The 15,644-nt window shown below is 47.9% G+C and overlaps 2 protein-coding genes across 2 annotated transcripts; both read right to left on the reverse strand.

The window, feature by feature from the left end:
- Positions 1-1,479: 1,479 nt before the first annotated feature.
- Positions 1,480-3,902, reverse strand: LOC133928833 (uncharacterized). Its single transcript, XM_062375330.1, has one exon. It carries the CDS (start codon positions 3,726-3,728, stop codon positions 2,004-2,006), a length of 1,725 nt encoding a protein of 574 aa, XP_062231314.1. The 5' UTR covers positions 3,729-3,902; the 3' UTR covers positions 1,480-2,003.
- Positions 3,903-12,676: 8,774 nt separating this feature from the next.
- On the reverse strand, positions 12,677-15,538 carry LOC133928836 (uncharacterized). Its single transcript, XM_062375333.1, has 2 exons — positions 15,390-15,538; positions 12,677-13,381 (listed from the first exon to the last, which is right to left on the reverse strand). The coding sequence occupies exons 1-2, from the start codon at positions 15,525-15,527 to the stop codon at positions 13,082-13,084; spliced, it is 438 nt and encodes a 145-aa protein (XP_062231317.1). The 5' UTR covers positions 15,528-15,538; the 3' UTR covers positions 12,677-13,081.
- Between the last annotated feature and the right edge of the window lie 106 nt (positions 15,539-15,644).

Below are 15,644 nucleotides of genomic sequence, written 5' to 3' on the forward strand. Positions count from 1 at the left end.
TGAGGTTCAATTGTCCTGTTGTTCTTTGTGTAGAGGACTCTAGCTGTACCGAGTCTCTTTTCAGTATAGTTTTAATCTATAGCTCTGTCCAGGTGTTTGTAGCTTTCAGAGTATTGTATATCAAGATCATTTTCTAGGTGTGATGTCATATTCTAGTTTAATTAGTGATATTTCTAAAGGACCAGTTTGGGAGCAGATCTTCAAAGATTTGGGGCAACTGATGTGAATGATCTGAGAGCTATTTTCATATAACATCATGTTTAGTACTGTTTCAGATACTTGCTAAATAATTTCTGTGGTTATTTTCTAGTAGTCATTTGTATTATGATCATGTTTTTAACATTTGTATCATGTTGCTTTTGTTATATTTTTCTTGGATATGTATATATATATATATATATATGCTCATATTATCGTAAATACTACAACAGTAACCAGCACAAGAGGAATCGAGCACTGAAGTAACACCTACTCCAGAAATCAAACTCTCACAAACAAAGTGCTGTAGCCATGGCCCCTGCTCCACACTACTATCGCGAAGAAGTTCGGGGTATCGCTGTCACCCCATCCCCATGTCGCTTGTCAAATTGACACTAGGGGCCAAGCTATAATATCCTATCCCAGTGCACGGGGATTAGAAAAAAAATAAAATCTTACTTATTAACGATTTAATTTCACTTTTAATGTATCATCTAATTAAAAATATATGTATCATATAGATCTAGATCTAGATATGTAGAAGTGCGCAATTAGGTTTTGGAGCTCGGCTTCACCCCTATGTTTTTTTTTCGAAACGAAGCTTCACCCCTGATTGACACGGCTTCGTTTGGGATTAGTGTAAGCAAGACGACTGTCTGGTCCTGCGCATATTGATGTCGGTGCTATTAGATTCTCTCCACGTACTTGTTTATTGGTTTTAGTATTCTGCAAGATTACTCGTAAGACACTGCATAATTAACTCGTGGGCACAACGTCTGTCTGATCAACTACAGCTGTCAAACAAAAACAGCCAGGCCTGATGTTTAAACTGCAAACAAAAAGAACAAAACATAAATCCGTCCGGCACCTTTCGACTCATCACCTGAAGCCACTCCACCGTTCAGCTAGCATTTCTGCGCTTGATTGCTTGCTTTGGAACTTGCAAGCCACACAACGAACAATGAAACAGACAACTGAATGTTACACTACCATAGGATACAATCTGACCTACTGAATTTGTGCAGAATGCAATCTGACCAACTGAATTTGAGTATGCATATTAAGCCTCTTGCTGAATCAGTCTTGCTATGTTTTAACAACTATCAGATTTTGCCATGTTGCTAAGAGTTTTTATCAGAAAAGTCGCTCTCCATATTATTCTATTGCTACTAAGGTACGTACCACTACAAAATTTGGAAAGTAACAAAGCACACAAGCTTTACAGTCACATTTCTGATCACAGCTCTTGGCACTCAAATTTCTATGCCCTTTTCTGCTCATCACATGCTTTTGCTATACCAAAACCACATCAAGTTGGAGCACGAATACAAGCATCTGCAAAGCAATTCTAAACAGTTAACATTTCTGTACTTGCAAACTCTGCAAGTTGCATGCCACACAATCACGAAGAACAACGAACAACCAAACATTGACCAAGTAAGATAGTAGCCTAGTACCGTACATATAACATAAGACCTACCGAATCTGTACAGGATTATGCCCCCTCAGACAGTCTTGCTATATATTTACATGTGCCTGATTTTCACTCATAGGTAGCTCTGATCGAACTCGATCTTCCTTGCCTACCAGAGCAAGATCAGGCCAGTAACATAGCTGAAAGATTAGATGTTAACCATACAGAATGCTTCAGCTAAACCCTCCACTCTTCCCCCATCGGATTTACACATGAACTGCACTACAACGTGGTAATATCTCTCATCTCCCTGTATTCAGCTCCCTGACCATCCTACTCTTGTTTACACAATTGAGCACCAAAAACTTACAGAACATGGAACCAGCAATTCTCATCCATTGCAGATGGCATTGAGAAGCACATGCCCCAGCATTAGGTCCACGAAGTACTGGTGCCCAATCTTGCCGTCCCGCCACACCAGCTTCACCGGTGCACGCCCGTAGTGCACACCGTCATTGCAGCGGTTGTCGTAGTGCCATGGGAATGTCATGTCGAAATTGTCAATCACCCCACCAGTGAGCACCCCATGCTGCCTCATCTTCTCAACGAGCACGCCATTGAACGCCTCCATCTTACTTGGATTGAATGCCAAGTCCCTAGCGTAACCCCCAGTTGCGATCGTAGTGCGGTAGAACACTCTCGGCACTGCGTGGCCATGAGCCCGCACTTTGGCCATGACTCCGGACCAGAATTGTGCAGCAAACTCCGCACCCTGCGCGTAGGCGCGGACGCTGGTCCAGTAGCATCCGTCGTGCAGGCCGGAGTTCAGGACCACAACGTCCGGGACGCGGTCAACGGACATGAAGTAGGACCGGATGAGCTGCCGGAACTCCCTGTTCCGGAGGGAATGCAGGCCGAGGTAGTTCATGCTCATGTTCCAGTGGCCGTTGAAGATGCTTGTGATCCTCAGTGTCCCCGGCCCGCCGCTGGGGTTCGTGAACACGGCGTCAAACCGGCGCGTCACAGCGGACGTGTCCGTGACGCCGAGAACAAAGGTCAGGAGATTCCGGATGGTGTCGACGTGGTTGGAGTCGCCCCAGAAGAAGAGCCACTTGCCGTTCAAGCACCGCCACGCCGCGTCCGCCGCGAAGAGTTTGAACGAGCAGTGCGCCGAGTACACCCACCCGTTGCTCTCCAGCGCTCCCAGCGGCCCGTCGCACCACGGCGCCTCGCACGGGTGCTCGGGCTCCAGGCACCGGTACCGCCCGGCGGCGTCGACGTCCTCGCAGTTCTCGTTCTTGGCAAGCCGCGTCCACCGGCCGGTCCAGGCGTCGCGCGCGAAGTCTGCGGCGCGGCACGTCTCCAGCACCGGGAGCGACGCGTTGCCGAGCCGGAACAGAAGGGGAATGCGGCGCAGCTCGGTGCGGTACTTGAACCTCGCGGAGGAGAACTTGAGGCCCTCGAAGCTACGGAAGAGGAGGACGACGGTGAGGTGGAAGTCCCCCGCGGCGAAGCGGGGCGCGACCTGGAGACGGAAGGAGTAGGAGCCATCCCCATGGTCCACGACGGGGGGCCTCGACTTCCACGCGTCCCCGGATAGGTCAATCTCGAAGTAGTCCCCACCGAGGCAGCGCCGCTGGCCCGCGTCATCCAGCGCCCAGAACGTGAACCCGTGGATCTCGGCGGTGCCGAGCATGGTCACCCCTCCCCTCGCCACGGCGTCGTCAAGAACCGCGATAGAGATGTTAGCGGTGCGCGCGTCCCGGCACGGCGAGCCCCCGGGCGCGAGCCACCGAGCCAGGAGGTCGTCGGTGAAGTTGGGATGGCCCGGCACGGAGAGCCAAGAAAACGAGGCGTCCCTGCTGGCGCGGCCGCCGCCGACGTAATGCAAGTACTGGCGCCGCAGCCGGCGGTGCGCGCCGGTGCCGGCGAGGGATACATCGACGGCGAGGAGGACGATGACGCCGAGGAAGGACACGAGCGCGAGCTTTGCGGCGGAGGGTCCGGCCTTCTTGGGATGGCGCTGGTGGTCGCCGCCGAGGTGTGGTGGCTTCTTGGCGTCCCCAGCGGCGAGCGATGGGATAGACCCGTGGGTCGGCGGGAGGTGCGCCGACATCGCCGGGTGGGGGGCTACTTGGGGCTTGGTGTGGTGTGGCCTCGCATGCGTCCGCGTTTGCGAGAGCGAGCTGGTCGCGCGGGGCTGATTGGGGGTTGGGATTGTGGTGCGAGCAGCGTTTCTGCGGATGGATTGACTGACACTTTATTTGAGCGAGAGGAACGAGCTGTACGAATTTGTGGAGAAATCTGGTAAAAATTTAAAATTAGATAATATATGTGATCATATTTATCGAAATAAATAATATATCATCGTATTTACAATTTTAATATTCGTATTTGGTACTCGTTTACCTAAAATAGGCTACAGTGACATTTTTGACACAGCATGTGCCGAAAATAGCCCGGTCATAAACAGTACCGTGAATGAACAGTACAGCAGTGCATTTGAATTTCGTTTTCCCTCTTTTTCAAAACGGTGGTCTTCTGTTACTTCAGAAATTTTTTTAAAAAAATTACATGTTCCATAAACCATATATCGAATACGAATATTAAAATTGTAGATACGATGATATGTTATCTATTTCGCTAAATACGATCGCGTATGTTGTCTAATTTTGTATTTTTGCCGAGAAATCTTGGATGCTAATAAGTAAATAGATATAAACATATAAATAATAAATATCATCTTATCATCCCACTAGTAGATGGGTTAAAAAAAATTCAAAAGCCACTAAAACTTTCAAGAGCCACAAAATAGTAGATTATATTAGAAGTATGGAATTGACATAGTTTGTGATCGAAACCGGATTAAAAATCATACCAATCGTACGGTTTTCTAAAAAAAGAAAACTAGACCACAAACTCGGACGATAAAAGAAAGCAACTGAGACGACCAACTATGGCGTCTCACCACTACACACCCACAACCCACAAACAGCGGAACCTGATAAGAGTCGTCGTTACCAGGTTTGTTAAAAAACGATGAAGCAGCTCTGACTTCCTACAACGGACATCAATCTCAAACACCACGAGAACGCACCCAGACACATACAAATACCAAGACAATCGCGAGAAAGAGTTTGTCGTATGTCATCGTTGCCAAGCTCTATCGGTCCCCACTCCCCACGACAAAGCAGCTCTAAAATCGCACAGCAAACACCTCCTACTCGTGCTAGACGTCCATTGCGAAGCAAGATAGAACTCCTCCATTGCGAAGCAAGATACAATTCCGAGGTGGCAGAGGCCTCATCGAATAGCCCAGCTACCGGAAGCAATCGAATCTCTAAGGCGATGCCTTCAGGAAAGAAGCAGGCTTCCAGCAGCGCACTCGAGCAATGACAAGGTGAGAGGAGAGGTTAGGGGCAGGCGGTGACTCTACAAATCCCTGTATAAATATGAAATATTGTGAAATAACTTATCCACTCATCAAATGATAGAATTAATCGTAACCTTCAAATAAAAATTAGACATACGAACGGCATTCATGGTTTGGACGTTTCATATATTTGCTTGTTTCAACACACCGAGGAGAGCCATCTAATTGAGATGAGGTCTTCAAATGTACAAATCTGCACACCGGCGAGTAGGGACGGGAACTCTCTCATTTTTTTGCCCGACTCTCTTCACATTTTCAGAGATTTGTGCTCCTTTGCAGAATAAACATAAATCTAAACAACACTCCATTTGGCAAGGCCAAGGAAAACAACTAGCGGTTTGATTTGGCAACGCCGACGAGAGTTTGGTAAGCACAAAAAAGATCTAGCGTTCAGGCAGTCCGAGGCAACCAAATTGCTCGTTTGTCTAATTGCTTAGCCAAAATTTTGCTTGGCATGCTAACTATAACACAAGCAAGGTTGTTGTTACCACACCACACTGGCTTCAAAGCTAAATTAGCTTTTGCACAGGCATGCCTTAAGCTTCGTTTGACATTGAGGTTGATTGTGTCAATCTAGTTAGCGCTGTGGAACTGAGTTTCTGTATATCTAGGTTGCAAACTGAGATAGTACTCTTAATGTGGGCAGTATTGTATCACCCAGGTCCTGACGAGGGAATGGCTGCGGCCTCTCTCCTGGCACCAGCGACGCAGAGGATCCGATGCGATAACGGTGCTGGTGTCGGGCTAGCTGTCCGGTTCTTCTGTCCTGGTCTCCTCTCGTCCCACTCCCAGTGGGGAGGCAAATTCTATAAGGCCCGGCCCTATAGAACGCTCGTGAGACCCTCATCTGAGCCCTTCACGGGAGATCCGACGGCACACGCAAGTCTACCTCTGTGCACACGAGGACATGTGTCGACGCGCGGCAGGGGTCTCCGCGTGAGGTCGGACCCCATAGAATTTGCCTCCCTCCCAGTGGTGCCGTTGAGAAATAAATGTGCTTTGATGCGTGGTCCAGCCGTCGCCCATCCGTTTGACCCCCCTGACACGTCGCACAACGCTTTTCTTCAGTGCGCCACTCCGCCTCGTCTCCTTGGTCCGGTGATCCGCGCGCGGTCTCACGGTGCTGAGCTGCGTCCCATCAAATGGATTCGTCGGCGCGGCGGCGGCGGCAGGTGGCGCCGTGGCGGGCTCTCCGCTTTAGCTGCCAAGAAACGCGCGGTTCGGAAGTTGGGTGGAGGGGTTGGTTGGCATGAGACGGTGCGATTGGGTGTGAACGTAGTAGGGTGGGTGTGTGTGAACGTAGTAGGGTGGGAGGTTGGTTGGCTCCGCGGCCAAGTTTTGGTGGTAGTACGTTAACTGGTTGGCGGTTGCCAAACCATCCTGATCAATGCACATGGAGTAAAATGTAAAAATCTCTTAAAAGTCATTTGAATTTTGATTTTCATTCTCAGAAATTATTTTGTTGAAAAAAAACTATAAAAGTTCAGCTTTGTTGCAAAACCACCAAAAAAATTCAAAAAAAAAATCTAAAAAAAGTAGAGACAATTTTAAGACATTCTGTAAAAAAAAATTCGAAAATAATATACTTTGTATCATATTTCATCGAAAAATATTAAAAAATCATGTTATTTTAATTTTGTCGTGTCTATCATTATTTTTTATACACAAATTATTGTTTAAGTAAACTAATAAAAGTGGTTTTATTAATTTTGGGAGTGTGATAGATTAGTTATGAACTAATCTATCTGCCACATATTTATTCAATCATGTACGTTACAATAACTATTTTAAAATTTCATGTATTTTTAGAAGATAGAGGATCATATAAGAAGGTTTTATGATTTTTAATTAGTAAATAATTAACTATCTATTTAACTCGAATTAATAATGAGCTACACATTTTTCTTTTTTCTCAAACTTTCTCTCCATAAAATATGATAGAAAAGATATTATTTTCGAAAAAAATCACAGCAGGTCTTAAAATTGTCTCTAGTTTTTTTATAAATTGTTATGATTTTTTAATATTTTTTTGAATTTTTGAGGAGTTATTCAACAAAGCCAAACTTTTATGGATTTTTTTCAACAAAACTACTTCAAAGGTGAAAGTCAACATCCGAGTGACTTTTAAATTTTTTTTTAATTTTTTCTATGCACATAAAGTATCGTATCATATATGTAATAAGGATTTGTATCCTCTAACTTTGCTTCGGCAGAGGCAGATGTGCTACAGTAATTGACAGTTTGCTCTCTTCCTCCATCAGGTTATAAATAAGCTGTCAGGATTTCAGCGATACAGTATCACTACAGTATCTTTAAAACAGTATTTTCCTACAGATGTAATACGGTAGCATGGTTTGGACCTTGGGTGCTTAATTTCTTAAGCAGGTTATCACAAAGGAGGTTCCTGTTTTGTCAACCGAGAGGAAAGACATGGAATCCCCACGTACGCTTTCTGTCAAAGCAGAGAATGGCATCGACTTTCGATGTCCTAATCGCATGATTACAGTTTTAATTTTGAGAGAGCATGATTACAGCTTACGGGGAGAAGGAAAAGGTGGTTTCAGAAAAGGAGGGAACAGGACGGTTGAGGAACGGTACTGTGCTCTTTATGCCACGTTACTTCTGCAACTACCACCCCACTGATTACGGCGCTGAGTAGTTGATCTGCAACAAGGCAATAATGCCTTCTCCTGTGCAGTACTATTTCCTTGTCGATGATTTGCTCAATTTTTTTTTAAAAAAAGATGATATCTTTGTCTCAGATGACTGTGCGCGGCGCCGGGTGCCACACGTACAGTGGCGGATCTACTGGGAGGCTCGGGGGCTCAAGCCCCCCTACGCTGTGCTGCCCCTGAGGAGGAGAGGAAGAAAGAAGGGGGGCTGAAGGAGGAAGGAGGATGGTTGGAGGAGGAAGAAGGAGATCAGCCCTCCTTCCACTCAGATCTGGCTCCGCCACTGCACACGTACGTATATCATACGCGTCCAATTTATCTGTGACCACGGCCAGCAGCCAGTCTGGTAGATTTCTCAGTCTCAAATTCTGTTTCCTTCCAACTGCAGTGATCATCACATAGCAAGTTGGAGAGTGATGACATCGTACTAATCCTGCTTCCTAGTTTCATAGAGAAAACATTTTTGCCATGGATAACTCGCTCAAGGCTATTCGGTTTCCAAGGAAGGGGAAAAGGTTTTTTTTTATAAATTACCAGCTTGCATGGTCGAATTGAACATGGCAGAAAGCCACTACCTTGACTCGTGATACCCTAAAGTCGCAAAGCGGGATCCACGATAGACTCCCCGGCCGAAGTATTCTCTCTTTCGTCTCCTCCTCTTCCAGTCTCCTCTCTCGTCAGTGGACGTGGAGGACGGGCTTCCGCCGAGCCATTCGTACGAGTGGAGCCGGCAATCACCGATCCACATTACGTATTCTGTATTGTCTGGCGAGTATTTTTCTGGCTGGCCAAGTCGCTTGTCTTGCGGACGAGCTGGAGCTCGGTGGTAACGCTCCCGATGAAATCAAGCCGACGGGAGTTTGAACCCTCGTCCCGCGCCTCAAGTGTCCAATGAAGACCGCGGGAAGGGTCGTTAAAAAAAAAAGTTGCTTGGTCCGAAAAAAATCCGCGGTTGACAAGCCCAGCCCTAGCAGAAACATGTTTCCAGCCCAATCATATGCACGACCCAGGCTCAGAAGTGCCCCGACTCCATAGAAAGATTCGTCCTATGCAAGGCCCGATCATATGTAATCATGGGCCATGGTTGGGACGACCCACACCCACTGGGCCAAACGAAGTGTTGGAGGGGAGGAGAAAACTTTGGGCTCAACTCGGGTGGGCCCGCCGGATGATTCTAACATTGTTCCTGACACCAATGGCATGCTCCAAACGTTGCTGATTCGAGCTGATGACCAGGTCTGGTGACACGAAAACTCTACGTGCACGCCGGCGTTGTTCCGAAAGCATATTGCCACGTGGAGCAGTGTCGCTTAGAGGTGGGATTTGGGCCGGGTCGGGCGACCGATCCGGCCCCTTTGGGCTTTGGGTCTTTTGGGCAATGCTAAGATGGTCCGATAAACTGTTCGGGCTGGTCCAAGCCACCTTCAGCTAGATCCAGACACGGCTCGGATGTACGATGAGCCTCATCGGGCCGGGTTGGCACGAGCCCAGCACCACCACACTCCACCGCGCGTGAGGGCGCGAACCCATTTTTTACCAGGCCAGACCGCCATTGAACCCCATATCAAGGCCCGACCCGACCCATAAATCAGACCGGGTCAGCTCGGCCCATCAGTGCTCGTACCGGGTCGGGCTTAAGCTGAACCGGGCCGTACCAGGCTTGAGCCGGCCAAAAAAACACAGCTCAAAGTCCCAACTCTAGTGTCGCTCGATACGTGTCTATCGGAAATGTGCCGATAAGTTCCTGACCTGAACTCAAAGGTTGCCCAGTTTAGTGTCAGGGTTGTTCTGTCTGCCCGCTGCCACGGCTACGGCGCTCTCACGCACACTCGCCGTGCCGTCCATGCCAAGTTGGCACTTGGGTTCGTCACTGCGTGCACGTCCTTGCCGTCGACACCTGTTGACCTCGCTCAACCAAACGGCAAAATCCCGCCCGAATCCACACCACGCCGACAGGGACGGATCCAGCACAAATTTTTACCCCTGGCTGGTGCTCAGGGGCGGTCCCGACCCGGCGGATCCCTGCATGTATCTTGACCACAACGCCTATTAAGGATTAAGGAAGGTTCAAGGTGTAGTAGCTGGCTAGCTGGTCCAAAAGGTCCTTCGATGGCCTTGGATAGGAACTAGGAAGGATCAGTCATTCTATTGGGAAGTAGCTTAAAGTGTACTTAGCTTGAATTAGAATGGATGAACAATGTGTAGGGTTCAAGTATACCGCTGTGAAAAGCGCTAAGATGTGAATTGTTCCTCTGTACCACTACTGTTCTTTCTTTCTTCTTATCCTCCATTGTTTCCCTTCCCTTTTCTATACTCAAAATCAGAGAATTAAAGGTGAAATATTATCAGTTTCGGTAAATACCATCCTTCTTTGAGGGACTGGAATGGTGCTCCATCTTAGTATGAACAGCTCCGGCTAGAGCCTCCATCTCTTCCTCTGCTCGCTCAAGCAGATTGGGACCCTTCACCTTGTCCACAGATGTATTCTTGGCTCATGACACTTGCCATTCACAGCAGAATACTTCCTCCTCTGCACTCCACTGTTCCTGAAAACACAAGAACTTCCAGCACATAAGAAAACACAAGGCAAAACTTGGGACCTTCACTTAGAGAAGGGACACGCAAAGACACACAGTGTAAATATTCGACTTCACCCAGCGAAAAACACAAGGCAAAACTCAGCTCGCTACGCTGCCAAGAACCGCGGTCCCCGCCCGCTTGCCTGCTCTCTTGCCGAGTTGCCGCTCGCGACGCCGCCGGAATGTGATTTCGATTTGTGATCCGACTCAGGGTGCCGAGACATTGGCCGATTGGGAGCCGGAGAATGTTGGCCGATTGGGACTCATCCGCAGGCCTGGGCTGATTAATTCACGCCGGCCCCTCGCGGACAGGCTTGGTCGCGAACTCGGACTCGCCCACAGCCCGCTCGCCACTCTAGGCCCAGCCGCCCAGACGAGTCATCTTCTTCATCTTCCCGGTTCTCAGGGGCAGGGGCGCCCGCCGGCCGACGCCCAGCGGCCACCTCTTCACAAAAATTCAAGGGGGGCCTTGGGAGGGGGCGCCGTCACAGTACGGGGCTTGTGATTTTAAGATCATTTTTAACGATTTTTTGTTGAGATCTAAGATCTTTTTACGAAAGGATTTTCGTTTCTTCCAGCGTTCTAACGATTTTCTTTCACGGTTTCCATCATGAAGGGATTTTTAAGGTTATTCTCTTCCAGACGAGATTATCTCTTATTTCTTTTTACGATTCTTTTCGAAGAAAAACTGTTAAAAATAAGAGAAAATAAAAAGAATAAGAATGAGGAGAAGAATCAGAAAAAAAACGAAATAAAGAGAATACGATTAAAGATGATTTAAGATCCGTCACTGCACACCGATGATTGTCTGCCAGCCGTTCCATGCATGGATCCTCAACCCAGACTGCGCGTGTCCCCTTGCATGCGCTGGACGTGGCCTGTACGAGCTGGAGCCCAGGTGAGGGACAGCTAAGTCGGTCACCAACCGCCGCACGAACTCGATCCCCATGTTGCTGGGGGCCAGGCCCGTCCGCCCGCCGGCCGGCACCGCGAGACTCCAGGTCTGGCACTGCATGCGTACGTGTTCTGAGAATCCACGACCCGCGTGATTCCATTCCATCCGCATCGGCGGCACGAACCAGTGGGTAAAGAGAGGAAAGAAAGGAGATCGACACATCACCCAACACGACACACCAACTTGCACCAATCATTGCCCGTTTTGACATTTCCATTTTTTTCGTTTACTTACACCGATTGAGTTTTGACCGCTACTTTTTAACCATCATAAAATGTTGATTGGCAGTAAAGTACTTTTGGTTACGAATCTGACTATACCATTTTTACGCTACTAATTAGATATTTTAAAAACCATTGTTGGTCAAGCATTTGATCAGTCAAAGTCAACAGTATCAAACAAACGAAAACAGAGCGATTTTTTTTAAGAACGGCAGGAGCTCCGCCAATTTTATATTAGAAGGAATAAAGAAAGTTTAAATAAAAAAATCGGAACGAGAGATGTTCAACACCCGACAAACTATGTTGAGGTGATTTGCTGAGGGCTAAAGAACCAACCCTCTGCTGACTAAGGGTAGGGAGACTAGGGAAGTGCGAGCTAGCTGAGGATGATAAACAGCAAGCTATTAAGCTCTCAACGAGATCTAGTCATCGTTGGTGCTCGCGATGCCTCCCCAGCTCTTCGTCAAAAGCTCTCCTTCTTTGGTTAATACCCTCCTTTGACTTTGAACGCTACCTGCGTAGATGACAACACCTTATTTTGCGAAACGCTTCGGTTGCGTTCTTTCCAAACATTCCACCGAAAATAGATCGCTACGCCGTTGAATACTTTACGTAAGTTTTTGTGAACCTTTTTGTTTGCAGCATGCCACGATCTCTTGATCGTGGAATGATCCCTTAGGCTTGGAAGTCCTGTGATGTGGAGCCAATTAACAATTTCATCACATACTTCATTCGTGAAGCTGCAGTCCTTGAAAAGCTGCAGTCCTTGAAAAGGGCTCCGAGCTCGCCCTTGTTTTACTCCCTGCATCCTCGCTGAATCTCTGCATGAATTGGGGAATAGGGCAAGAGGAACTTCCAAGTTGTGCTTCCGATTTACTGGGCCTTGGACACCCTGCCTGCAATTTGCTATCGTCAAGGATGGGTGCTGCCCTCCCACACGGGGTCTTTTCGCGCACAGATCAGGCTTGCTGGTGCTGGAAACTTCATCTCCCGGTTGGAAAAACTCAGGAAAAAAGGGCAAAATCTGGTGGGAAGGAAGTGGAGCAAGGTTCTGGGATGCAGATCTGTGGTGGAGAGACGGGATTTTCGTTGGATTTGGTTTGGATTAGTTGATCTTGGGTGGCGCAAGCGGAGTCGCCAGAGGGGACGCCAGAGCGGCCTAACGGCTCCATCTATTCGGTAAAATACTAATCAAACAGATGGATTACTAGTACACCAATCCAATTCATTTCTTCATCTTACAAAAATGGGGGAAGAAAGAAATACAAGGAATAATGAACAAATCGAGCCAAGAAAAGCCACGGCACCACCTCATGCACACCAGTCACTAGCTTACTGTACATACAGCTTTTTTATTTTTGTGCGGTGGTGCCCCCCATATTCCTCCCCTAGGGCTCAGATTATACATTTGACCCTGGGGAGTAACAATGGTTATTTACCAATTACCATATCAGAATAGTACATAATTGACTAATTAATTGAACAGACTAATTAATCCCACTGATTCCACTGACAATTAAGCACTGCGTTGCGTTGCACTGCATCTGGAGTTAGTTGTGCTTCTTTTTTCCTTTTTTCCGTTTTGAATTCATGAGGAGATACCCCACGATCAAGCCCGTTTCTTGCCGGGCGCGCCGGCTGCTAGGGCGCCGCTCCCGGCCTTGTTCGTGGCGGCGTTGGAGCCGCCCTTGTTCTTGCCTCTCTTCTTGTTGTGCGCGGACCCCGGCGTGGACCGGGGGATGAACACGCCGGTGCCCTTGTTGCCGCCCTGCTGCTGCTGCTGCCACGCCCTGGCGGTGTCGCCGCCGCCGTAGCTGGCGGCGTGGTGGAACAACGTGTAGGCCGGTGGCGCCGCCAGCATCGACGACGCGCCCTGCTGCCGCGACACATGGGCGAGCGACGCGAATCCCTGTTCGTTTCCGCCAACCAAGAAACCGTTAGCTAGCGGTCGGGTGTCGAGGCGCACATGATATGATGTGATGCGATCATGACAAACTTCATTTATCGGTGGCTGATGGATAGCTGCAGGTGCAACGAAGTGGGTAGGAACATAACTCATGGCGACTTGCGTGCATGCAAAGATTTCAGTCACGGATCGAGAGCCGGGGGGGGGGGGGGGGCTAAGCAACAACAAATAATTCGCATCATAATAATGCTGCAGCAACAGAGACGGCAGGCACGGGTCGCATGCATGATGAGCTTGTTGTGTGGAAGCAAGAAAGATTGGATTGATTAGAGACCCCCAAAGTCCAAGCAACATCGATCACTACGTGGCCACAAACTCGATCGCATGAAAGCTTATTACTGCCTACTTGGTATGCGGACCGGACAAACATTGCGATGCGAAACAGAAGGTAAGAACAATTAAACGAATCTCGATCGGCAATCATGCAAGGAGAGTGATGACTAGCTAGCTTAATCGGGTGATTTGGAGCTATGCTGATTAGCGAGCCTAACTAGAGTTTTGGAGGTACTAAGCACAGTACGCGTGCGCGGAGGTTAGGTGATATCTGTAGCGACGCGGGTCGTCGACAACCATGGGTGGTGGGAAGGCGTGCCTTGCAGGTTTCTAATTCAGGAACAGCTAATGAAAGGGACACGGCTGCTGGCGCTGAGCGACACCTGTGCACGTCATGGGGTCCCTGCCTGTTGACGCCTTCGAGAAAAAGAGCTGTTCCGTTGCAGATGCTCTCGTTATGGTGGAATTTTTACATTTTGATTCTTATTAAAATATATTTACAACTAGATCTCTATGAAAATAAATTTTGAAAATAGACATTTGTACGGCGCTATAACATTTGACGCTATAACATTTGACGTCAAACAGTATAGCGTCGTGATAGCTGTCAAATGTAATCTTATATATTGTACTTGCAAGATTATACGTGGTTATTATCATAATGTTAATTGATATGATGTCGTACTATTTAACAATGACATCAATAGTCATGATGCATAAAAATAATGTATTTTTTGATGCTGTTTCCCATACGTTCACACGTAGAAAAAGCTTTTGAAAAGAGCCACAATTTAAAAATTCCACCTCGTTATGAACCGGAAGTATACTGCTGCTGCTACTACAAATAAGAGAAGAGGCAGTACACATACGGCCGACTTTCAATCTCGGGTCGACTACGCAGGAATTCTACAGGAAACAGAATAATTTTATCATGCTTAAAATGGAAAAATTATAATTTGCAACCTAGGCCCTCTAAAGTTAAGAGGCTTGTCCACCGGTATTCACTACTGAGGCCTGTGGTGGCCTAGCAGAATCTGGCAGTAGCTACACTACTACCTGTAAATGGTCAATTTCATACAAAAGGTGTTTTGTTTTTCTCTTAATGCACAGGCACTCACTGATGTATTTTACGAAAGATACATCTGCGCTTATTACGAGCATCGCCAGTAGCTCCTGGGTTATTGCTTAATCGCTTATCCTCCGAAACCGAAAATTCTGCCAGGTAGGTACTCCAAATATACAGAGTGTAGGATGCTAATCAAGCTGGGTCCGTATCCTCAAGCAAAGTCAGATGCGCTACAGTAATTCACGTGATGATATAAGTATCTGTGCAGTTTTCACTATCTAACAATTAGGAGTTGATAAAGTCATGTTACTGTAGCACCTCTGAGCAAAGTCAAAGAATGCGAATGCAATCAAGCTACCAATTGGCCAAATAAGAAGAATAACAGCTTGTTCATGGCATGCCATCCTGTTCTTGAGGCTTGTTCGTCCGGTACTAATTGGTTGGAGAAAGAAAAGGTATGGTTTGGTCAGGTTGTGTGCAAGTGCAACCATGTGTTGGTTTTGCAACAACCAACCAACTACCGGGACCGAGAAGCTCCAAGAACCCAACAGAAGCCATGCACATGCCTGATGAAACGAAACGAGGAGGAGGAGGAGGGGAGCGGAGGCTCACCGGGATGGGCGTGGCGGCGGGGATGAACTGCGCGGCGGCGGCGAAGTCGGTCTCGTCGTCGTCGGTGATGAGCAGCGATATCCGCTTGCTGAGCTCGGCGAAGAAGACGTCGTCCTCCAGCATCGTCTCCACCTCCATCTTCTTCTTGCCGCCGGCGCCGCTGTTCTGAGCTTGCGACGAGGTCGGAGAGCAGCAGCAGCAATGGAGATGGGCAGAGCAGGGGAGAGCAGAGGCTTTCCGGCTGTCTCGCGGTGG

Source organism: Phragmites australis, chromosome 9 (assembly GCF_958298935.1).
Source record: "Phragmites australis chromosome 9, lpPhrAust1.1, whole genome shotgun sequence".
In the NCBI taxonomy this organism is placed as follows: domain Eukaryota; kingdom Viridiplantae; phylum Streptophyta; class Magnoliopsida; order Poales; family Poaceae; genus Phragmites; species Phragmites australis.